The sequence below is a fragment of the Biomphalaria glabrata genome, chromosome 8 (genome assembly GCF_947242115.1).
Source record: "Biomphalaria glabrata chromosome 8, xgBioGlab47.1, whole genome shotgun sequence".
NCBI lineage: Eukaryota > Metazoa > Mollusca > Gastropoda > Planorbidae > Biomphalaria > Biomphalaria glabrata.
Genome location: NC_074718.1, coordinates 43,055,317 through 43,080,133, shown reverse-complemented (window position 1 = coordinate 43,080,133; position 24,817 = coordinate 43,055,317). Strand labels below are relative to the sequence as shown.

Below are 24,817 nucleotides of genomic sequence, written 5' to 3'. Positions count from 1 at the left end.
GTTAATATGCATGACTAAATGCATGACGCGTAGGACGTAATCATCTTCTTTTTTGAAGTAACGTCTGTATTATATAAGATAAGAAGATAAGATACGGGAGAAGAGGAAGAAAGCTGCTTAGAACCGAGTAGGTCTACATCGCGCTGACGTCAGCTACAATATCCCTGATCAGTGAACTGATTAGAGCATCCCTGTGGTGATCCGTGAACTCATTTAGAGTAGACTATCCCTTAACTTATTTAGATAGAGTATCCCTGGACTCATTCAGAGTATCCCTGGTTCGTGAACTCACGACTTTGCTTGAATAACGAGGAAGTTTTGTCATAAAATAATTATATAGTTCAGTAAATCCAGATTTAATTATATAGGTTAGAAGGAGGGTAGATAACTACATCTAGTTCAGACCACAATTTATACAGTTCCTTTTTTTGAAAGTAGATCTAGAGTAGAGACCCGTCAGACAGTGTCACCCACTCTACTTCACTAGAGTCTAGATCTAGATCTGCTCCTCTAGATCTAGATCTACATCTAGACCACTAGATCTAGATAGATTTTATTTGAATTAAGCAAATACTGTCTAGATCTACACTAAATTCATACTGAGATTGGGATTGATGTCGATGTACATGTAGCCAGGTTCGTAGATAAAATTAAAAATAATACTATTATTACTATAAAATAATAGATTCTCTAAGTCTAAGACTAAGGCGTCTAACTCTAAGGAAGCAATTGAAAGTGTTCTGTACTATTAACTATGAGTATGAGTGTAATGAAACAATATAGATCTATCAATTGTTATTGAAAAATGAATGACGAGTTTAAATTATAGAATAATAGATGTTTCCAGTTTTTGCCTAGGCCTAGGACTAACCATTATGGAGTGTACTGTGTAAGTAGTGTAACTTTGCATAGCGTAATGAAACAATATATAATAATATTTCAGTTAATGATTTTTATTGACAAATGGATGACGAGTTTATTATAGATGTTTCCAGTTTTTTCCTAGGACTAACCATTAACTTACGGAGCTATAAAAATTCAAACGTAACAATTGTGGCGGCAGCGCTTTTAAAACTTGTTCAAAAGAGGGAAAATACCATAGCCATAGTCGCCATAGATGATAAATCTAGGCTTAGATCTAGGTTCATGATTTTAACATTTTGCAAAAACATGATTTAGATCTAGATCTAAGTAATATTAATATAATACACCAATCTCAAAACAAAATAGACATAAAAACTCTTTTGTTCGTTTGACAATTAATCGTTCAAGTTCAACAATATTGTTACAATAGTCAATATTATATCTAGACTCTTTATCTTGTGTGCTATTCAGCCTATTGTACTACTTCTTCTTCTTCATCGTTCTCATTGTTATGTTGGAGTGTTCATATGACTAGACCAATACATGAGATGAACTGCGCAGTGGTTTCCAAATCAGGGAGCTCTCCATATAGTTTTCTTTCTATTGGGGTGATTTGGGGCCAATGTCTTATATGGGCCTCTTGGTAGAGAGAGCAGTTTTGGAGGATGTGGTCGGCATTTTCTGGTGATACTCCACATGGGCAGATTTCACTGGTTCCAATTTTGAGCTTCCGGAACATGTGTTGTCGCATTCTGTTGTGTCCGGTTCTGAGTCGAAAGATTAGACGTTGGTCTTGTCGGGATAGCTTATAGTAAGCATCATCTTTCTTGTGATTTGGATGGGAGCTCGTCCATTTCTCATTTATTTTATCTACAATTAATTTCTTCATTTCTTCTGGATAGAGTGCAGAGTTTACTTGTGAGTTTGTTCTCCCACTCTTGGCGAGTGTGTCAGCCTTCTCATTTCCTGCTATTTGTATGTGAGCTGGTATCCATTGAATAACAGTTTTTTTTCTGTTGTGGTTGAGCTTTGTGAGTGCTGTTCTGAGGTTTTTAATATAAGGGGAATCAGAGTTTTGCAGGCTTTGGAGGGTTGTTTTCGCGTCTGTTAGAAAGACAATCTGACTGTGAGGGGAACTTGGATGATTTGCTAGCATGGTAGCAGCTAGTGCTAATGCTTCCCTTTCTGCTCTGTGACTGTCAGAGAGCTCTCCAGTTGCAAAGGATTTTTCTAGTTTTCCTCCATCTGGCCATTCGATAAGTATTCCAGCTCCTCCATTTGTGGTGGCTTTATGGGATGAGCCATCCGTGTAAACTCTGATCCACTGATTGCTAGGGTAATTGGTATGTAGAAAACAGTTCACTATTTCCTTGAGCTCTGTTGGTCTGTAATCAGATTTTCTTTTTATGTTTTCAATATGGTCCCTTATAATAGGAAGAGGGCTTTCGTCCCAGGGTGGAGATTCATTATAGTGTATCGAGGATTTCAGAGTAATTTTTTCAAGTTGGTGTTTCTTTTTTAGGTTTAGAGATTCCTGTATGAAATTGGTCCTTTTGAGACGGTTTTTTGTGCCAGTTTTGTGGATTTTTGTTCTGAGTGGGTGCCTCTCCAAGGTTTCCAATTTAGTGAATTGGGAAAGGATTTTTATTTCTCTTCTTTCATCCAGAGATATGAGGGCAGTGGTTTCCTCCATAGCTCTTATGGGTGTTGTTTTGATTGCTCCTGTCATTATCCTTAGACCAATATTTTGAACCTTGTCTATTTTTCTTAGGTTGGTTTGGGCTGCTGAGCCCCATGCTGTGGCACCATGTTCTAGTACAGGTCTTACATAACTGGTATAGGTCTTTTTCAGGATGTTGTGATTAGCTCCCCAATCTGTGCCAGCTAATTTTTTCAAGAGGGATAGTCTCTGGATGCCTTTACTCTGTGTTTTATCTATTTGTTTTTTCCAGGTTAGTCTCGGGTCATAGGTGACTCCAAGATAAGTAGGGCTGTCATTTTTTTCTAAAGCTTCCTTATCTAATGTTAATTTTATTGTTTGTTGTTTTGTTGACAGTGAGAATATGGTATATGTTGTCTTTTTTGTGTTAATGGACATGCCCAAGTCTTTGGACCAATTATTGAGTTTATCAAGAGCATCTTGTAATCGAAATTTCGATGTTCCTACATATTCTTCTGTGCTAATTAAGGCAAGGTCATCTGCATACATGCTGCTCTTAACTTTTTTGGGTAGGTTTTGATTTAGATCGTTTATGAATATTAGGAAAAGTGTTGGGGATAGGACTCCTCCTTGGGGGACACCATTTTTTATATCCACTGTGTGGCTTCTTTGTCCTTGCATGCAAACTAAGGCTTTTCTATTATTTAGGTATTCCTTTATCCAGTTGTACATTCTGTGGGATATGTGATGCTGGATTAGCTTGAGCAAGAGACCTTGTTCCCAGACTTTGTCAAATGCTTTTTCTAAGTCAACCCACACAATTGTTGTTGGTTTCTTTTCTTGAAAGCCGTCTTCTATTTCTTGTGTGATGAAGGCAATTTGATCTTCTGTTGATCTGCCTTTTCTAAAGCCAGCCTGGGCTTCAGTGAGTAGGTTATTTGACTCAAGGATCCATGTCAGCCTTCTATTTATCACTCTTTCCATCAGTTTGCAAGTACAGCTAGTGAGGCTGATGGGACGGTAGCTATCCAGTTTATTTCTTGGCTTGCCGTGCTTTAGTATATGTATCATAATGGCTTTTTTCCAGATGTTTGGAATTCTGCCAGATTTCCAGCTAGCATTGAATAATTGTAGCAGTTTTCTTTTGGCTTGAGGACCCAAGTGAAGAAGCATGTCATTTGATATTTTGTCTGGGCCCGGGGCTTGTTTTGGTTTGAGGACTTTTAGGGATTCATCTAGTTCCTTCATTTTAAGATTAGTGGTCATTCCCAAGGAGTAAGCTGGATTGTTTTCTTTAAATTTATCTTGGATTTCTGAGTTTACATCTTTATTTCTACTTTCATTAATTTGTATTTGTCCTACGCTTTGGAAAAACTTAATGAATTCATTTGCTGCTTCTTGGCCTTTCAGGGGTTTGTTGTCCTTTTCTATTACTATAGGAGTTGTTCTGTTTTCTTCCTGGTTGAGACATTTGGCTATACGCCAGAGTTTGTGGCCATCTCTATCTACGTTTAGTTGTTCTGTTTTTTCATGCCAACTTTTCCTCATGGCGGAAAGGTAATTTTTCCTGAAAACTGCGTTAGCTGCTTTTAGATTTATGTTATTTTCTATACAAGGGTTATTTTCTACTGTGTTTCTGGCTTCAATAGTGGCATTGTGGAGTTGTTGAAGGTGATCAGACCAGTTGGGGATATAATCTTTTCTTGCTCCTCTAGGAATTGATTCCTTAGCTGCTAGGAGTATTGCTTTGGAGAAAGCTGAGAATGACTTATTAACCTGATTTGATTTGCAGTTTATTGAAGTTGTATATAGGTCTGTGAGCTTTGAGAATAGGTGCCAGTTGGCTTTTTTGTAGTTCCATCTGGGGATGGTGGAGTTTTCTGATATTTTGAAGGAGATATCGATACTGATCAATATGGGTCTGTGGTCACTGGTGGCTAGCTGGTCTGCAACTTCTCTAGTGCACTTTTTGGATAAGTTGTCTGTTGCAAAGGCTAGATCTGGAGTGGTTGATGTTAGCCAGGCTCTTGAAAAAAAGGTTGGTTTGTCCTCAGGTTTATTTAGCAAGATAAGTCTGTTCTCTGCTTGCCATTCTTCAATTTCTTCTCCCCTGGCATTTAGGTCTGGGTATCCCCAGCTCTGAGAGTGACTATTCATATCTCCTAAGATTAGACAGTCTTCTTGGTCAGGTATTTGTATGTGGTCAATCTCTATTTCCTTGTCTGGTGGGAAGTAGCAGTTAAATAGATTAATATTTCCATCTGGGAGAGTTAGCTTAGTTCCCATTATTTCTGATTCTGAGGAGTTGGGCATAGTTATGTCTGTGGTAGGGATGTCATTTTTAATGAGGGTGAGGATTCCTCCTTTGGGTCTGATTTCTCTATCTTGTCTGATGCAGGTGTAGCCTCTAATGGAGAAACGAAGATTACTGTTCAAATGAGTTTCTTGGATGCAAGCTACATCAATTTCTTTCTCATGCAGAAATATTTTTAGAGCTTCTTTTTTCTTTTGGATGCCCTCTGCGTTCCATTGTAAGATTTTTAGACTTTTGGTCTTGGAGTGTTGGCCAGTAGTATTTACTTTCTTGTCCCTGCTCCTGGCTCCACAGGCAGAGATAGAAGAACCACCAGCTCGCTTGTGTGGGCTCCTTCAAGGCGGAGAGCCCGGCCCCCTACCTGCGCGGCGGGATTCCACCGGCAGGACGCCACATCTATTAGAATCGTTACTGAACTCCAACATAGATGAGGTTGCGTGTCAATGTGTTATGCGCCAGGAGGCCCATTGACTCCGACTTCAGCCTGCTTTTCTTTCTGGGTGTGCTCCCATAGCCTTTGATCATCCAAGATCATCTGCAAGGCAGCAGGTGTTTATTTTCGGAGTTTTCTCTCCTAGATGAACTGCTATCCCTAGCTAACGGGTTTCATCTACCCGGGTTTAGAGTTAGAGCGCCCTATACTCGCTTTTTGCAATCATTTCCCTGGATTTCTGAGATGTTTTTAGTAAATATTCTAACCACTGGAATACTTCACCTCATCCTCCATGACTGCAAACCAGTTGGTCCGCGGCTGTTTATTTGCTATTCACAGCTAACCCTTATATCTAAGGGTCTTTCCCCTATCCGCCACCTGGGGACGCGCTTGGTAGAAGGTGGTAGCTCCCCCAAGTGCTATTGTACAAATGTTTGCTCTTCATTGTAATGCACAACTATAAAACAAATTTCGTCACGAATAGAAAGATTATTATTATTATTATTTATCTTTATATTATATATATATATAATATTATATATATATATAATATTATATATATATATATATGGTTGATAACAAAATGGCTATTTTCGATTTTGGTTTTCATTTTGGCTTTCATGTGCTTAGACTGCCATTCAAAAAAAATATTTAATAATCACAAGAAATCACATATATATAAGATGATTCTGATGTAGATATATTATATGGATATACTACAAATGACTAGCCAATATTTCAAAAAATACAGAACAAAAAAAATCGTCATTGCTGGAACACATCCCTATTTTGGAGCATAAAAAAGAAACACAAAAAATAAACAATCCCATCCAAATTTTTCCCATGATAAAATAACACCCTATTTAGAAGACTGCTGGAAAAAAATAATAAAACCTTTTAGGCACTTTTCCTGGGATAACCAAGGATGTAACAGAAAATGAAAGGACCAGTTTCACTCATTTTTTTCTGGCTCACAAGAATGGCGGAGGTCAAAGTACCCAAATAAGATTCATATGATGATATCATTATCATGACAGTACCATATGATAATGATAACATATAGATCTCGTAAATTTAACACGATGTTGATAATACTGGTGACCGGTGGTTTCATCCCCTGTGATTTCATTCTCTGGTCATTTCATCCCCAATTAAATATTTTTCTTTTTTTTTTCAATGTTTAATTGTGCTGTTAAGGCTTTGACTTTAAGCCCTCATTTCATCTAATATATAAATATGATTATTAAATGTAGAATTCTTTTTGATATTTTTTGACATGTTACTTATGCGTTTATAGTGTTTCCTCTTCCACTTTGCATTCTTGATGAGAACTCTTATAATAGTCTATAATATTGTAAATCTGGGTATGTACTTAGCTATAGCGCTTCTATTGGATGTTGGGGATGTAATATTATAATATTATCCTGCGCATGACGTAATGATCAATGACCGAAGTTTGGTGGAAGTAGTGAAAATCATTTGAGAGATAGAAGTGTGATTACAATAATTATGACAGTGCCGCTGATAACTTATCATCAAAGGCCATGGTGTGTTGCAAGTACGACAATGTTTCATTTTTTTTAATTTTTCTAGCGCTCTTTCTTGAAACTGGGCTCATCATTTTTAGCCTTGAAATAAGTTTTTTTTTTTTCTAATAAAGGCTGACTTCACCCATATCAGGATAACACTTTTTTACATTACCTCTATATTCATGCATGTTAATTTTTTATAGTTTTCAATGGCATTTAATTTAAATTTTAATCTTATCTAATGTGCTACACTTTTTGTCATTTAAAAAAGAAAATGAATATATATTAAATATTGCTCATTTCATGATTTTTACAACTACTATTTGTTAGATAAAATGAGCAGATGATGAAAATAACAGGGGAGGAAATGTCCACGGGATGAAGTGACAGGGAGCCAATAATACTAGAGTATATCTATAATGTCACACTTCAGTGTGCAACTCAGAATAAAAAGAGAAAGCTAGTCGCATCGCTCAAGTTAAGGAAAAGCGGGCTTGCCACGCCTTAGTGTGCTACTACTGAAAAAGAAGCAGGCATGGTGGCAGAGCGGTAAACGCTTGGTTACTAAACCGAGGTCCCAGGTTCGAATCCTGGTGAAGACTGGGATTTTTAATTTCAGGATCTTTGGGCGCCTCTGAGTCCACCCAGCTCTGACAGTAGTTAGGGTAAGTAAAGGCGATTGGCCATTCTGCTGGCCACGTGACACCCTCATAAACCGTGGGCCACGTTAATAGATGACCTTTACATCATATGTCCTATAGATTGCAAGGTCTGAAAGGGGAACTTTACTTTTTACTGGAAAAGAAGAGCTGATTCTGTTATTAAATTACATTTTGTGTGTGTGTAAATGAAACAAATTTGTTTACTGCTAGACTGAATCGTCCTAGAAGAAATGTTGAAGTACAAACAAAGGTAATTTGTTCTGAGATTGTTCAGCGCTCAGTATTCTGTGATGGATATTTATTGTCAGTATCTTCTCTGTGCTTTATTATTTTTTTCATTGCAATACTATATATATGTCAGTGAAGTTGTTATGGTAATAATCCAGGTGGTTTATATTTTATTGTTTGTTCATCGTTGGATGACTTGTTTTGTTGAACTGAATTCGAAAGCATTTAGCTCAAGGAAAATATATTTTCCACTGTGTTTTTTCAGTTTGTTCCAATTGAGGCATTCAGGCACTTACTAACTGGCATGTATGTCTTTTAATTTTGGGAAGCAACACACAGCGAGAATATCTAAATATAGTCCAGGTCTAGATCTACATAGTGACAGTCAAAGTAGTTACTAAGTAGTTTGTAGTTGTCAAAATTGTCTAAGCAGCCTAGCTCTAAATCTATATCATAAGCCCAAATATCACTCACTGACTGACTGTCTAAGAGGCCTTGCTCTAAATCTATATCATAAGCCCAAATATCACTCACTGACTAACTGTCTAAGAGGCCTTGCTCTAAATCTATATCATAAACCCAAATACCACTCACTGACTGAGTGATTTATGTATCAAGATATCTCATAAACTGCTATATGGATTGGCATGAAATTTTGTACACAGGCTCCTTTTACCTCTTGGGTGCTTGCTAAGACACAGTTTTGACATTTGCATCCTGAACACAGCAATTTGCTAGGTTTCTATTTAACTTTTGTATTTTATCTTTTGGTATTTTCCCATATACAAAGAATAAATAAAAAACAAACAAACAAGACCTCTGTATTTTGAAAGCATATTTTCTTTCTTTTTCTCTTAGTCAACTTATTAATAATTTGCCTTATTTCATATTGTTCCATATTTCTTATTTCTTTTAGTAAAGATTAAAACTATTATTTTTTTTTAGAGAAATATTCAAAAGGGGCCAAACAAACTAACATTTTTTTATTTACTTTTTAAAAAGAACACACAATGCCAAACTAAAGGTAGTGAGAGGGGAGGGACATTCGGCCTTCGGAACATGCACTTTTTTTTCCTATTAGGCCTGAAACTGATGGTGTGCTGTGTCTAAGGATGTACAAAAAAAAGGTAAAACTAACCAAAGTGTCTTATACTGTACATTGCTTGCCTTATGATTGAAGGATGCAAAAGGAAATAAAAAGTAAAAGTAACCAAATAACACAAGAGCAGAAAAGTGTGTGGAAAGGGGTTGATCCATTGCAGGATGCTAAAAAGAAGTTAAGGGTGTTATAATAAAAGAAAAGGGCAGAAACACAAAACTTTTTTATAATTAACATTCTTTTTTTTTCACTCTATTATACAATACTATAGTATGTATAGAGCAAATTTTAATGGACAAAACTAACCATTGTTTTTTTTTTTTACATTAAAAAATATGTTTGAACACAAATACACATGCAAAACATAGATCTGTATCATTCTTTTTAAAGATATAAAATGCACACATGTATTATGTGGCTGGAACATTCCTTGCCAAAATGACTGCAGCAAAACAGCCATGTATGCCAAAACAGCTGTGCCAAAATGTCCTGCTTCAATTGCACTATCAACACAAAAGTTGGTAAAAAAAAATTTTTTTTGCTAAAGGTTTATTATTATTATTATTATTTTTTTTACAGGGTTGACTCCCATTTTGGTTTCACTATGGATGAGCTTGCTTCTGATTTTGTAGCAGAAAGCTTTGCTAAAGACAATTGGGATCTTTTGTACCAATTTTACCAAAGCCAGACATTCTGCGATGTTGAGATTACAGTAAGTTGAAAGACAGAGAATATTTCACTTTTCATATTTTGATGTTGAAGTTTTTAAAATCTAAAAAAAAGTCTCGGCTAAATTCTCACTTGCATTCATTTTAATTTATTTCTTATTTCAATTTAATGAATGAAAGTATATGTATTCATCCAGTTCTTCCAGGCAGCTATACATATATATTTATTTATTTTTTTATGTATATATATATATATATATTTATACCTATAAAATAATTTCAATGACATGCTGACAACCAGGCCAACTCATGGCCTTTACCTTGAACTCATTTATTAAGTCCAGCAGAACTGTTTTCAAGTAACTGGTACCTAAACCACTGAGGCAGGAGGGTCTCTTTAGTCTTGGCTGGCTACCCAGCAACTTTCTTGAAGGGTTTTTATACAAGAAAAAATTTTATGTGAACATTACAATAACTTTTAAGTTTCAATCAATTAATATTTTGGAACATCTATTGCTAATTGCTATTAGGAATAACTTACTATAACCAAGTAAAAATGTATTTCTTGCTTGCTATTATATATAGGCACACTTAATTTAAATTTAAAATATATACATACATATATAAAATATAATAATTTTTCATATATTTATATACGAAATGCTGGTAGTAAATACTTTAAAATACTTATATAAATATATTTTATATGTTATATCTTAAATGTTGCTAGTAACAATCAAATTACACTTTGGCACCTATTTGAAAAAAACATTGTAAGGAATTTCATTTTGTGGTCGAAAGGCTAAGTAGGCTTGAACTTGGCTTGGCTACCTATGAAGGGGGCTCGAGCTTGACACCCGACTCGGGCAGAGTTGTGTTAACTAAGCACCTAAAGGCAGCACGGAAAATCTATCTCCTAGATATCCCCTCCCCCCAAACTGGTCCAAAAATGAGTTTGGACCAAAGCGCTCTGAGCATGCTAAAAGCATAAAAGTAGTGCTATATAAAAGCTATAAATATTATTATTATTATTAAAAGTAAAAAGATTTTAAATCTTAAAAAAAAAACACCTTTGGGTAAATATCTTAACATTTTTCATCACAAAAGAGATACTCAGACAAGGATCACAAAAACTAAACTGACACACAACTTTTGTGTCCTCTTAGCATTTCAGTCATTGAATAAATTCTGACTTTGTGATGTCATCTTCAAATGTGATGTTTAAAAAAGAAACTTGGGTATGAACGTATATTTTGTGTGCTCTCATATCAATTGTTTACTCTTATAATAATGTATTGTTTTGTGTAATAAAGTAAAGTTCCCCTTCAGACCTAGACCTATGTTGTAGGTGATGTAAAGGTCATCTGTTTCTGTGGCCCATTGTCAATGAGGGTGTCATGTGGCCAGCACAATGACCAACTGCCTTTACTTTTCCACACCTAATGTCCCCAACTAATGTCAGGTACCTAATAAAGTTGGGTGAACTCATAGGCACCCAAAGATCCCAAAAGTAAAAACCCCAGTCTTCACCAGGATTCAAACCCAAGACCTCCTGTTTGGAAGCCAAGCGCTTTATCGCTCAGTCACTGCACCTCCATTATGTGTAATACATTACTTAGAGAAAAGCTGAATGATGGACGAGACATTTTTTGTTACCCTCACCCACCTTTTTTTTTGAACACCCTGTCATCTGGTTGAACTGCACTATAGAGAAGTTATTGTATTTCTACTTCCAGATTGGAAACAAGCATTTCCACTGCCATCGCCTGGTCCTGGCCTGCGTTTCACAATACTTTAGGGCCATGTTCAACTCTCGGATGGCCGAGGCCACAGAGAAGTCCATCACCATTAAAGACATTGATGAGGAGGCCATGGAGAAGCTGATCCAGTTTGCATACACTTCCCACATCCGACTCAACACAGACAATGTGCAGTCGATATTATATGCTGCTTCTATCCTGCAGATTGAGGCAGTCGCTAATGCTTGTAGCAGGTTTATGCAATCACATCTTCACCCTTCCAACTGTATCGAGGTGTGCTTTGGGTTTGTTTGTTACACATTTCAATAACGGTAGAGTGTATTATATTATCCTCTTGAGGGATAACTCTTATTTGTAACTTGTAACATCAGTGATTTATTCCAGTTATACATAGAAAATGCTATTTTGTTTCTATGTCTTATTCTAGTCTTATATCTGCTATATTCTGTACATATTGCATCATAAAACTGTATTTTTCACTATTGGTCTCTGTACTTCTATATGGTTGAGAAATTTGGACACTGAACGCTGAGGCTGAAAGAGGAATTCAACCCTATCAGAGTAAATGCTACAGAAAAATGTTAGATTCCAGGAAAAGAAAACAAAAGATTTTGTACTTTTACAAGTCAACACTCTGGCTGGCAAAAAGGCGGAACTCCTCAATAATGTGAAGAGATGAAAGCTGAGCTGTTATATTGTAAGACATGACTCACTATCAAGTCATCCTTTTGGAGAGAGCTCAAAGAAAGGGTAGTCCAAATAAAATCTGGCTGGACAGCGTAAAAGAATGGACCAGCCTCTTGATAAGAACAACCACTGACTGGTAAAAGTGGAGAGATCTGGTTACTGTAACGCTAATATGTTAAACATGTCTTCTCTTCTCTTGGTGTTGCATTACTTTCTGCTGACGCAAATGTCATGTAGAGCTTCTAACTTGAGTAGCACAACAGATATTAAAATTCACTAAGCCATAAAGACTCAATAAATGAATGAATAATAGCTTCATGAACAAATTATAATTCCAACATATGAATACATTTCACAAAGGTACTTAATTTAGATTTTCTCCTTTTAAACAAACTTAACTATCATATGTCCTTGCTCTCTGAGGACCGAGTAAAAAACTGCCTTTCTACCTCATGGTCTCAGTTCTGACCGAGATTTTCCATGCGAAAAGAACACAAAATAGTCTGAGTGAATGCAAGTCACTACCTGTCACAAGTCTCAAACGAGGCTGTGACAGTTACACGAACTGTCATAGTACCCCTATGATGAAAGTCAATTGACAGATGAGATTATATCATTGTTTGTTGTCATTTAGTAAGAACTACTTGTCTTGTTGTGACTTAATTCAATTAGACCTTTAATGAAATATGAATTTTGAATTTATTTTAATGTAGTTGTTAATTGGTTTACATTTTTGCATTTCTCTGTTTGAAACCAAACATGCCAATGGGGTAGTGAACAGAGTTTATTACATTTACTTATTCTTGCTTTGTATTTGTGTTGGTAGCGCCTCTACTCTGTTGTACCACTCTACCAACAACAGTCATTAATTTGTTCACCATCATAAATAAAGGTGACTTGCTATTTGAAGGGCCATTTGAAATTTGTAATAAATATGCTAATTATTGGGATAATAAGCCACAGGGTCTTAAGAGATCAACTCAAATACAAACTTAAAATTTGTAAACATTTTTGTTGATAAATATCGCACACACACACACAAAAAAACAACCTTTATAAACATTAAAGTTTTTTCTCCATATAAATCGTCAGGTTCGCAGTTTTGCCGAAGCACACAACAGAGTGGAGCTGATCAAAACTACTGACAACTACATTCGAGATAACTTCATCCCTGTCTCCCAAACGGACGAGTTTCTCTCCATGCCGATAGACATTTTGGCAGCCCTGGTGTCTTCCCCTGATCTAAATGTTGACAATGAGGAGCAAGTTTTTGTTGCCGTCTTGACTTGGATCAAACATGACCTTGAACATCGTTGTCATCACTTGTCTTCCCTTATGTCCAAGGTAGATAGATTTTTTGAAATGAATGTATGTTAGAGGTATTTGGGTTTTCTGTGTCTTTCATTCGCACCCAGTTTTGAATTCAAAGGAAAAGGTTATCTTTTATAGTTTGCATGCTTTACAGTTTTCAGATGTTCCCTCAATTATTGACATCCTAGCCCACAGGACTATCGAGATGACATGTCTTAAGCACAAACCACATGACCAAGTAACCATCCATAGTTTGCAATTTCATAGAATACCAAAATTATTAAAACTTTTATTTTTCAGGGAGGAGGGGGGGGGTGTACTATAAATACAAGAGTATAGTACAGTGACAGAACAATGTTAACTATAAAAAGTTTCTTTTGTTTTATAAATTATCGTCAGAACTTCTTGCTCCAAACTGCCTTGTACCAAAACAGCTCATGCCAAAATGACTGTAATTAAAGATCATACTTAAGTACAGTATTTCAAGTACTGTTTTAGCCCTAAGTTCATCTTTTCAAATTCCTTTACAGTGTGGGAAAAAAATTTATCAATTGTATGTTGTTGTTTTTTTAGTTGAATAAACTCTTTAAGATAGTTATATTATCATGTACATCAGTAAAATAATAAAGAAATATAATCTTGAAAATTAAGCTTTGGCCCAGTATGTTATTGCAGATGACTTAGAATGTATTGACAATAGTGGACCTAAAAAGATAGCCTGTTTTTAACCCACTTGTTTATAAACTAATGATGTTTGAAATGAATTCTTTTAGTCTAATTTACTTGTTTAACCATCAAAAAATTGAGGCTGAAGCTTCAATCCTTACTAGAGTTCGTTTGTATTTGCCGAGCTTCTTGAGGCAGTATGAAAACTTTCTTTCAGATACCTCTTCTCTACTGGTCCACAAAAGAGATTGGACTTAGCGCTGACTGACTAGCCAAAGCCATGAAATAACTTTACTCTATAAGTGTCCTTTATTAAAAAAAAAAGTTTTGCTATTAGCCAGAAATGTTAAATAAGATAAAAAATGGAGGTTTTATATTTGGCTTAAGCCTATATGATATTTTTTTGGTAGACGGTTAAGTGAGTTAAATAAATCAGTAGTTGATAGAATCACTTGTCAGTTGAGTCAGTCATTGAGTCAGTTGTCACTTCAGTCAGTAACTTGTCCCAAGGAATTCTAAAAGGATTTCTTTGTTTTAGGACTTAAATACCAGTTTTAGTTCCATTGAAAACAATACCACTGTGCTATTACAATTCATTAAACTGATGGTCACATCTAAGTACTTGTTCTATAGTCAGGTCACACCATGTCACATCATAGTACTTGTTCTATAGTCATGTCACACAGTGTCACATCATAGTACTTGTTCTATAGTCATGTCACACAGTGTCACATCATAGTACTTGTTCTATAGTCAGGTCACACAGTGTCACATCATAGTACTTGTTCTATAGTCAGGTCACACAGTATCACATCATAATAATTGTTCTATAGTCAGGTCACACAGTGTCACATCATAGTAATTATTCTATAGTCAGGTCAAACCACTACATATAATTCTCTCTATTTAAATGATACTTCTGTTTAAAATTCAGATCAAATTTCCACTGATGGAGCCAGCATTTCTATTAGAAAAAGTAGAAAAAGATGATCTGATCAGAAAGAACATTGAATGCAGAGACTTTGTAGATGAGGCTAAATCTTACAGGATGTCATTAGCCAGCATTGTTCCAGAGATTCAGATCACAGAAAGATCTCGCCCCAGAAAAAGTTACGCAGGTATGCACAGTGTATATATAGCTTTTCTTTGTTTAATTGCTGACTCATGACATTTACATGCTAATCTAATAGTTTAAAAATTTTATTAAATCTAGCTGTCTAAATTATTTTAATAAGTTATAGACATATCCTTTTTAAAAAAATCTTTTCTTTATTTAAGAAACAATGACTTTAAAATAATGTATTGAACTTAACCCCCCCCCCCTCCCTCACACACACACCCTGCCAAAAATCCATACACATACACACACATATACCCTGCAAAAAATCCATACACATACACACACATATACCCTGCCAAAAATCCATACACATACACACACATATACCCTGCCAAAAATCCATACACATACACAAACACATATACCCTGCCAAAAATTCATACACACACACACACACACATACCCTGCAAAAAATCCATACACATACACACATATACCCTGCCTAAAATATGTTGCTGAACCTTTTAACCAAATTTTCAGCTCTGTATGTCTGCCTGATGGTGTGGTATGCGCTTTGAACTGTCTTCTCAATGGACCCGAGTTCGAAACCCTGTCAGCCCCCATCCCCCATTGTCCTGGTGTAGGTTTTGTCCAGGATGTAACGATCTTCCATTCTGAAGGAACATCCAACATGTAATACAAAAGAGTTGTTATTACAACTAGAGTTGTAATACTCCTTGTTTTGTGAGACCCTCAAAAAAGTCATTTCCCATTTACAGGTGTGCTATTTTGTGTTGGAGGAAGAGGAGCTTCTGGGGATCCTTTCAAAAGTATTGAATGCTATGATCCACGACAAGATAAATGGTTTCCTGTGGCTGATATGACGACCAGGCGCCGGCATGTTGGTGTCTGCTCTTACAATGGTAAAAACATAAACTTATGACACTTTTTTCACACTATTCACACGCAATGAAAGTGAGATTTTGCATGTAACTAATGTGTGAGTATATTTGATCTAAAGGGACAACACTCAAAAAAGACTTGCAATATCTTAATGCAACAAAATTCATTCAGTACATTCAGACAAAAGATGAAATTCATTTATTAATTGTTTGCTTTTATGAAGAAGACCATTCATTGTGATTTTATCATGTCTCATCTATCATGTCATCTCTGCCTGGGGTCCAGTCTGCGGCATTTGACACCAACTAGCTTCCTCCAGGCCTCTCTGCCTTTGGGGTGTCTTGCCCATCTGCTAGGCTACCAAATCTCAGCGCCTTGCATTTCTGAGTGGCCCCCTATTCCTTGTCTTGTGATGTTGGATGCAGGCTTATGAAGGGCATGGTTTATCCATTTCCAGCGTCTCTGAAGGATATCTACTTCAATGGGCTGCGGCTTTGTTCTTTGCCACAGGTCATCATTTGACCATTAGAGTCTGCCTGAGGCAGGTGTTGATGAATACCTGAAATTTGTTCACAATGAAGAGTCTCAGCTTCACAATGTTAATGCCTTATCATGTACAAGACATTATTATTCTACCAATACATTCCTAATACTTAGATATTTTATTTTTACTAGGTGTGTTGTATGCTGTTGGCGGCCATGATGGCACAGACCATCTACGCAGTGGGGAAATGTTTGACCCCAGATCAAACACTTGGAAATCAATATCTCAGATGGAAACATTGAGGTATCCTGTGCAACAATTTTTCCCCCATAATGCTTGTAACATTACAGCTTGTTTTTAGTCGTGCGTGTGTCACTAATGTTTTTTTAAATTTATTTATTTAAAGGAAAAGTACAGACCTTGCGATATATAGGGCAGATGATGTAAAGGTTATCTGGTTCTGTGGCCTACGGTTAATAAGGGTGTCGTGTGGCCAGCACAACAACCAACCGCCTTTACTTTTCCCCAACAAATGTCAGGTACCCATTAGAGCTGGGTAGACTCAGAGGCACCCAAAGATCCAGAAATTAAAAATCCCAGTCTTTATTTAAAGATTAAACAAAAAATGCTCAGCTTTCCAAGAATTATGATATATTTGTATTAATATTCACTTGTTATTTCTTCATCTCTTACTGTAATCCTGAAATGCTTCTTTGGTTGATGGTAGTTAGAAATCAGCCTCACAATCTTTGAGCTCTTTCAATGGCAATCATCAGAGCCTTGTAAATAATGGAAATCTGGGATGGGGTGTCTGAGTGTTAAAGTGCTTGGCTTAAATACAGAGGGATATTGAGAGTATGAATCTGGGCAAAGACTGGGATTTTAAACTTTGGGAGTTTTAAGATACCTCTGAGATCACCCAACTCTGATAGGTACCCTGACATATGGTGGGGAAGTAAAGGTGGTTGGTCGCTGTGCTAGCCACATAAAACCATGGCCATAGAAACTAATAGGCCTTACATCATCTGCCCCATATATATGTATTGGAAATAAATTGCAAAGTAGTTGTTCTTATTAATTTTTTATTGCTTTCACGCAAATTTTTACATTTTTAAAATGTGTGTTGCAGAAGAGGAATAGCGTTGGCGTGCTCTGGGGATGTGATCTACGCTGTTGGTGGGTTAGATGATGCAACATGTTTTAACACAGTTGAAAGATACGATCCAGGCCGGGACAACTGGAGTTTTATTGCGCCCATGGAAACACCTCGTGGTGGTGTCGGCGTGGCTACTTTAAAGGTATAAAACTTTTGTCTTGATGTACAATACTGCACATCATTTGTGTACAGCGTCTGGTTTTGAAGGCAAAAACTAATTAAAGTATTTGTAATAGCTAAAATCACTTGATGTTTAACTCATTAGCTACTAATGCGCCCTTCCCCCCTCAGTACTAATGCGCCCAAATGCGCCCGCCACAGCACACATACAGCGTGACTTGCGTAGCTCTCGTTTTCCTGCGCGACGCGTGGTGTTATTTTGAGCTGGCTGGGTTTTTTAAAAAGTAGAAATATAGATCGTTTCGTTAAAAAAAACCGGATGTTTTTACGTCTTTCGCTTCAGTTTCTATGGGCCTTCGAAGTTTGTTGATTTTTTTTTCGATTTTTCTTATCTGCACAGGCCATTTTCTCAATGACCTTTCAATTTTTAGACCTGTTATCGCAAATAATACACTAAATACAGCTAATAATGAACTTGATATTGATCAAGACATTGATCATTAGAATTTAGCGCTACATTTAGACTTAGATCTAGTCCGATTCAGAGAGAGAGTGATGTAAATATTAGATCGATCATCTAGCCTAGATCTAGACTATTCTGGATCTAGCGTCAATGAATCTTCAACATCTTTGACTGATATTTTGAACAGTTTTTATTTACCACATGAAAACTTTAGATGAAATAGATCTAGTTGGGGGTGTACACAACGTTGGTTTGGACAATGGTTTGATTACTTTTACTTTGTTATGCTAGAAGTCATGAAATCTGAGACACATGCAGAACCACATCAGCATGATGCCATGTTCAGGCAACTAAGGGCCTCACGCGCACCCAGTGAAAGTCAGTAAATACTCAAGACATATACAGATTTTATATATAAGCATAATGTTTATTGTATAGGCCTACGAAATTCCTACTTAAAAACATTACTGGTCTTTGGGTAAAATTTAAATATTACCAAAAATTACAGATCTGATGGGGGGGGGGGGGGGGCACCAGTCTTCAAAAAATCAGGCACTCGAACACATTTTCATCTTTACCTGTTGTTTTTATTGTTTTAATCTTGTAAAACCTATTCAAGTTATACATCATTCTAAAGGTCATCCATTTCTCTTTTTTTAGAAGTATTTTTTGTTATTGATAGATGTTGTTTTATGTTTTTTAAAATATATTTTGTAAAGTCAGTCTATTGATGTTTTGGAGTTACCTCCCTTTGCTTAGTATTTAGAGAGATGCTGCTTAGGTATGGGCTTAGTAGCTAATGAGTTAAATGATATATGTCATTAATTTTACTGACTTTATTGAGCACCAGGAGTCTGTTTTTTGGACCTTATGTACCATCTTCTGTTGCAAACGTTTTAGGAAATTTGTAGCAGGCTGTAGATTTTTACCCTGGCAGACATACTTTGAATTGAATTATTTTCTAACATCCACTAGCCTTCAGTTCTCAGTGACATTTAGACATTTTACAACTTACGAATAATTGGCTCCATAAAATCCTGAACATATATTTATGTAATAATGAAATATGAATACAGAGTCCAGTTCTGCTAGTTGAACAATAATACACCTTAAAATTCACTTCTTTAAAACAATAACTTATTTCACAATTTATGTTTACCATCTATCATTCTAAAAATATATATTGTCTCAATCCCACAATGCCACGCTCATGTTTCTGCTTTCCATGTTTGTGGTCAACTATTTTGTAAGATCATATTTTACATATTGATTAGCCACAGTGATTATCTAATTTGCTAAATAATCTAATTTGAGTGACCTCCCTTTGTAGATCTCTGGTTCTAACTGAATACCAAAATATTAAGGTACAATTTCTCTATGTAACAAAATTGTGAGTTTAAAACAAAACAAACACATACACAAATAGCCATGGTATGTACCGCAGTGTCTTTAACATCTAGTACTTTTTACTTTTTTTTTTTTTTAGAAAGGATTGTGTCGCATTGTTTATGTGCTAAGTTTTTTTTTTTTTCCTTCACCCACATAATTTTCTTCTAAAAACTAGGATTTGTGATGATGAGAAGTCAAGGGTCACATACTTTATACTTCACTCAAATAAGTTTCTAAGACTTACACCTACAGCTTCTGTTAATGAAGTTTTTATGAAATGGCACTAAGTCCTGACACAAGACTTAGAGACTGGCACAAGACTTAAGAGTCTAGATCTTTCAAAGATGTAACGACACATTCAATTATTTATTAAAATAAAAATAAACTATAAGCATCACGGCAATAAAACACACTACTAGACTTTACTGTTTAGAAAATACGAAAAACATGCATAAAACATGTATTTTCTATACAGTCGTTTACCCCTGCAGCAGTAGATCTTTGTTTTTTTTTAGACTTTACTGCAACAATGAAAATAAAAATTGCATTAATCTATAGTTTAATCCTCTAACTACCATAATACTGGCCCATGAACAATAACTCCACTCTAAACAAAACAAGCTATTCTAATCACACAACAGAAAAAACAACATAAAATATATTTTATCTGAAAACCCAGATCAAATACAATCATCCCAGGTCCACTCATTCAACACTAGAAAAAAACAACAACCCAGCAACATTGGTCTAAGTTTGTGAAATGTGTTTTTGTCATACTGCATTCTTTTTTTTCTGTTCCTTCTCTTCACTTCTTCCAGGGCCAGCTGTATGCCCTGGGGGGCAATGATGGTACCAGCTCTTTGGACAGCTGTGAGAGATATGACCCTTACCTGAACAGGTGGAGCCCCATAGCCCCTATGTGCAAGAGACGAGCCGGTGCTGGTGTGGCTGTGTTAGATGGCTACATTTATGTTGTTGGTAAGCTTTGGACACGTTTGTTGGTTCTACTTTTAACTAAAATTTATACTTTTTAAACCATAGTATTGTTTTCTAAAAAACTTTTATTTTTATGGCTGGGTTTTTTCCTTTTAACATGCATTTTAATATTTAAAAAAAAAAATTGTTTGTGTCTCTTCAGATGTTTTATCATCATGTTTATAAGTTAATTAAATGTTGTCTAGTTTTGGGTTCATTATTATTGGCCTTCTGTAATGCTCAGGATGGAAAATTCCTCTGGGTCATTATTCGAATAATAGGAAAACAAACATTTGATTAAAAATGAACTGAGGTTGTGAAGGTAGCCGTGTATAATTGGCAAACACATGTGATCGAGCTCAGTGTATCCTAATAAAATGTAATATGTAAAGAGCTGTTGTGAATACACAGCATGGAGATAATCTGTGATATGACCAGGCGATAGGCCTGTGGTGTTTCTATAGGTCTCTAGAAAAATAGACTGTGATATGATCAGGTGTTTTTACATGTCTCTAGAAACTTATGTGAAATCTATTTAAGGAGTTTTAAATTGTTCAGTTCAGTCATTCTACATTCAGTCTGTGATACCATTGTTCAATTGTAAGTACAGTTATTAAAGTAGCAAGCATCTTGTATATGGGAAGTCATTTAAGTTGGTTGTAGTGTTTGACTACTAAATTCTACATTCAGTTTGTTTGTGATACCATTGTTCAGTTGTAAGTACAGCTATTAAAGTAGCAAGAATATTGGATATGCAAAGTCATTTAAGTTGGTTGTAGTGTTTGACTACTTGCAGCTTGTGAAAGGGACACACAGACTTTGCAATCCATTCAATAAAAATGTATTGATCAAAACCTGTGCAAACATAAACTTTGAGATTTATTTAGTTTCTCATCTTATCCTGGCCTGTGCATAGGTCACCTACCTCCCTCCTTCAGGTGTATCAGCCCTGGGGGAGTCTCTCCAACTGTCCCCACATCTTATCCATCTAAATCTTGGCACCATATATTTCTGGGTTGACTCCTCTTACCAGGGCTGATTGCTCCAAATTGGGCTCTGCATCTGTCAGGGGCGCCACAATTTAAGTCTAGCATATCATTATCAGTCGTTGCTCTTGTCACAGGATTTTAAAGATGTAGAACTTTAAGGGTTAACATATTTAGTGCATCATAGGATTTACATAATTTTAATTGGCCCACTGGCGCCTATTGCATTTAAGTTGCTTTCTAGGCATGTTGTGTAATAAATGTTGATAGACTGATCTAATTAATAGTAATAGTTATTAATTAATAGTAGTAGTCATTATTGTAAAAATATTAGAAGAGGAGCCCCACAAGCATCCATTAAATTGGACCCTGTAATTTGTAAGGCTGGCCTTGCCTCTTACACTTTGTTGGTTCCAGGTGAGGGCTTGACTTGTTATGTTGGATGCAGGCTTGGGAAGAGTGTTGACTATCCATCAACAGTATCTCTGAAGGATATCTACTTCAGTGGGATGCTTTGTTCTTTGAAATAGTTCCTCATTAGTGATCTTGTCTGCCATGTACTATAAGAATCTTCCTGTGGCAGGTGCTGATAAATACCTCGATTTTTTTTTTTTTCATGGTGGTGATGATTGTTCTCCAGGTCTCTGCTCTCATAGAGCAGTATAAGCTTCACAATGGTGTTGAAATGCCTGATCTATTTTAGTTCACTTTATCATTATTGATTTAGTAATATCTAAATACACTTTCCAACTTCTGACAGGTGGATTTGATGACAACTCACCACTTGACTGTGTTGAAAAATATGATGTCAAGACAAACACATGGACACGAGTGGCTAACATGTCCTGCTGCAGGGGTGGAGTTGGTGTCAGTGCTCTGGGTGGACGTCTGTACGCCGTTGGTGGCCATGATGGCTGTAACTATCTCAACTCAGTGGAAGCTTATGACCCTCTGACCAATAAGTGAGTTCCAGTTTTAGTGTTTGAATTAAATTACTTTGAACATTTAGATGTATTAGACACCTAAGAAAAATACACTTTGTTTTTTAAAGAAGTTCAGTATGTTTTTATAGATGTACAGTATGTTTGTATCAGGTTATGGTGAATAAACCCAGAGTTAAAAAGCGGCTAAATGCTGGAAACTATGTAGAACGCAGATGGGTTAGCATAGTCATGTAAAACACTCCACTCATCCTTAATTTTTGGAATCAAAGATATTATCATTTTTATTTTAATTATAGATTTTCAGTATCTTTTTGTGGATTTTTATAGATGTTTTTGACTTTAATGCTTTCTCCAAAACTGAGCTGCAGTATATTGTCAATAACTGCTCAAGCACTTTAACAAATTTTGGCCTCACTTTTAATACAAAAAAAACCAAATAACTGAAGCCCTGTTTCTGCCAGCTCCAGAAAAAGGCCTACTCGTATAATAAATGGACCAAATGTAAAGGCGCTGGACAGATTTACCTATATTGGCATTGATAATGAAATAGACTCACAGATCGCAAATGCCAGTTTGTCCCGAAATGTTTGGAACTGAAAAGGCATCACAACACTAACATAGTTAGAGATTGATAGGTCAGTGGTTTGTAAACACAGTCCAAGGTTGTAAAAAATGTGTTTTTATTTTTTTTTTAAAGATTGAATTTACATTTGAATGTTGATGTTACAATGTGTTCATTTCATCTCCAGGTGGGAACCTGCTCAAGGCATAGAGCAGTACAGAGCAGGGGCTGGAGTGGCCTACTGTGATTGTTCTCCTAAACTGCTAAGACAGGTCACATCTGCCAATGTTACAGGACATTTGTAAAAAAAGGAAAAGAACGTTTTGAATCAAAACTTTGTTTAAATGTCCAAGTGATATCAAAAGTCAGTGTTCAAGCAAATGTGTACAAATGTTTATATTTATCAAGTTGTCACAATTCTTTGCAAATTGATTTTTTTTTAAATGTCATGGCTCAGTAAGTTAATTCTGACCCCATTATTGAAATTTTTTACCCTAACAAATGTCTAAAACAGTTCAGCTTACATGAAATGTTTACATACCACCAATGTGTTTTGAACTTCTTTACTAATTTTTGGATATAAACTTTAAAATTTTGACATTATAGAATAAAAACATATATACCTATAGAATAAAACACATGTACCTAAAGAGTTCTATTCAACCAGAGGAAAAAAAAAATATTTTGATTTCTTTATACTTTCAAGAGTCCAGCATTACATGGGGATCTCTCCTTCAAAGTTTGGCACATTGAATGCAAATGGAAAGTTAACATTAGGTTATTTTATAAACTCTGTACATTTGTTAATAACGTTTTCTAAAGAAAAGGCTTCAAGGTATTGTCCATGCTGTAAAAAAAAAAACGCTTTCAAAAACAGTTTGATATCGTGCAAACAGTCTTGGTACATTGTGATATGATTTGATCATGATAATGTGTTGGTACAATTAGCCTCTTGATTTTGAGGCATACAAATCCATGCTTGTCTCAGTTGTTAGCAGAACAAACCTCAGACATCCTTTAGGGAAATTATATACACTAATGATTTGTGCCTACTGAGGTCTAGTGTCATGAGGGGCCATAACTGGTGTTTGATATATTGATGGCTTCAAAGGCAATGTATTGAGGCACTGCCCAGGAGGTTGTATCTAATTAATCCATTGTGAATTAAACAGTTCAGATTGACTTCTGTATCACTTGGATTTTTTTTATTGTCTTTCACTATTGATATTATTTTTGTATTAAATTTTTTTTTAATTGACTGTTGCTTTTGTGTCATGAAATCAAAACATAATACTAAATGTCAATTTTTAAATATTTTTTTTTTTATTTATTATGCAATGTTCACAAGACCAATTTTCTATTCAGTTACTTTATACTGCTTGCATGCTGTTTGAACAGACTGTATACTGCTTGTATGCTTTGTATCCTGTACACTATTTAGACTCTGTAATAGATTTAGAATTATTTTATAGAAGCTAGTCTCTCTTTAAAAAAAAGAAAGATTCTTTTTGAATTGGATGTCTGCCATGTATAACATTTGTTACATTGTTTCAATTCCAAAACTTGCATGTCTCAGAGTTCTGTGCAAAGTAAACACCACAGAGTCATTGGCTCAACATCAACAACAAATATAATCAACAGCAACCACAGCCATTTTTCATTAGCACTAAAGTCAAAACCATCTCCCCATTTTTCTCTAGTTAATCTTCTACTGCATGTCTTTTGTTCATGTCTTTTGTTCATGTCTTTGGTTCATGTCTTTAGTTCATGTCTTTTGTTCATGTCTTTTGTTCATGTCTTTGGTTCATGTCTTTGGTTCATTTCTTTTGTTCATGTCTTTGGTTCATGTCTTTGGTTCATTTCTTTGGTTCATGTCTTTTGTTCATTTCTTTTG

At 35.7% G+C, this 24,817-nt stretch overlaps 1 protein-coding gene across 2 annotated transcripts; it reads left to right on the top strand.

The window, feature by feature from the left end:
• Positions 1-417: 417 nt before the first annotated feature.
• LOC106058417 (kelch-like protein 8) lies at positions 418-23,357 on the top strand. 2 transcript variants are annotated; one of them, XM_056038619.1, is made up of 11 exons: positions 418-636; positions 9,369-9,501; positions 11,194-11,490; positions 12,997-13,248; positions 14,816-14,999; positions 15,721-15,864; positions 16,520-16,631; positions 17,458-17,626; positions 20,275-20,434; positions 22,178-22,379; positions 23,111-23,357. In XM_056038619.1, exons 2-11 carry the CDS (start codon positions 9,394-9,396, stop codon positions 23,226-23,228), a joined length of 1,746 nt encoding a protein of 581 aa, XP_055894594.1. In that variant the 5' UTR covers positions 418-636; positions 9,369-9,393; the 3' UTR covers positions 23,229-23,357. The 2 variants fall into 2 exon arrangements, with proteins under 2 accessions (XP_055894594.1, XP_055894595.1); XM_056038620.1 differs by lacking the exon at positions 418-636 and adding an exon at positions 7,956-8,053.
• The last annotated feature ends 1,460 nt before the right edge of the window (positions 23,358-24,817 follow it).

What these genes read in the sequence shown, in the direction of transcription:
- LOC106058417 (XM_056038619.1), top strand. Translation starts at nt 9,394, where the DNA reads ATGGATGAGCTTGCTTCTGATTTTGTAGCAGAAAGCTTTGCTAAAGAC. An exon ending in CCCCAGAAAAAGTTACGCAG is followed by an intron (nt 15,000 to 15,720) that starts GTATGCACAGTG and finishes TCCCATTTACAG; the next exon opens with GTGTGCTATTTTGTGTTGGA. An exon ending in TGGTGTCTGCTCTTACAATG is followed by an intron (nt 15,865 to 16,519) that starts GTAAAAACATAA and finishes TATTTTTACTAG; the next exon opens with GTGTGTTGTATGCTGTTGGC.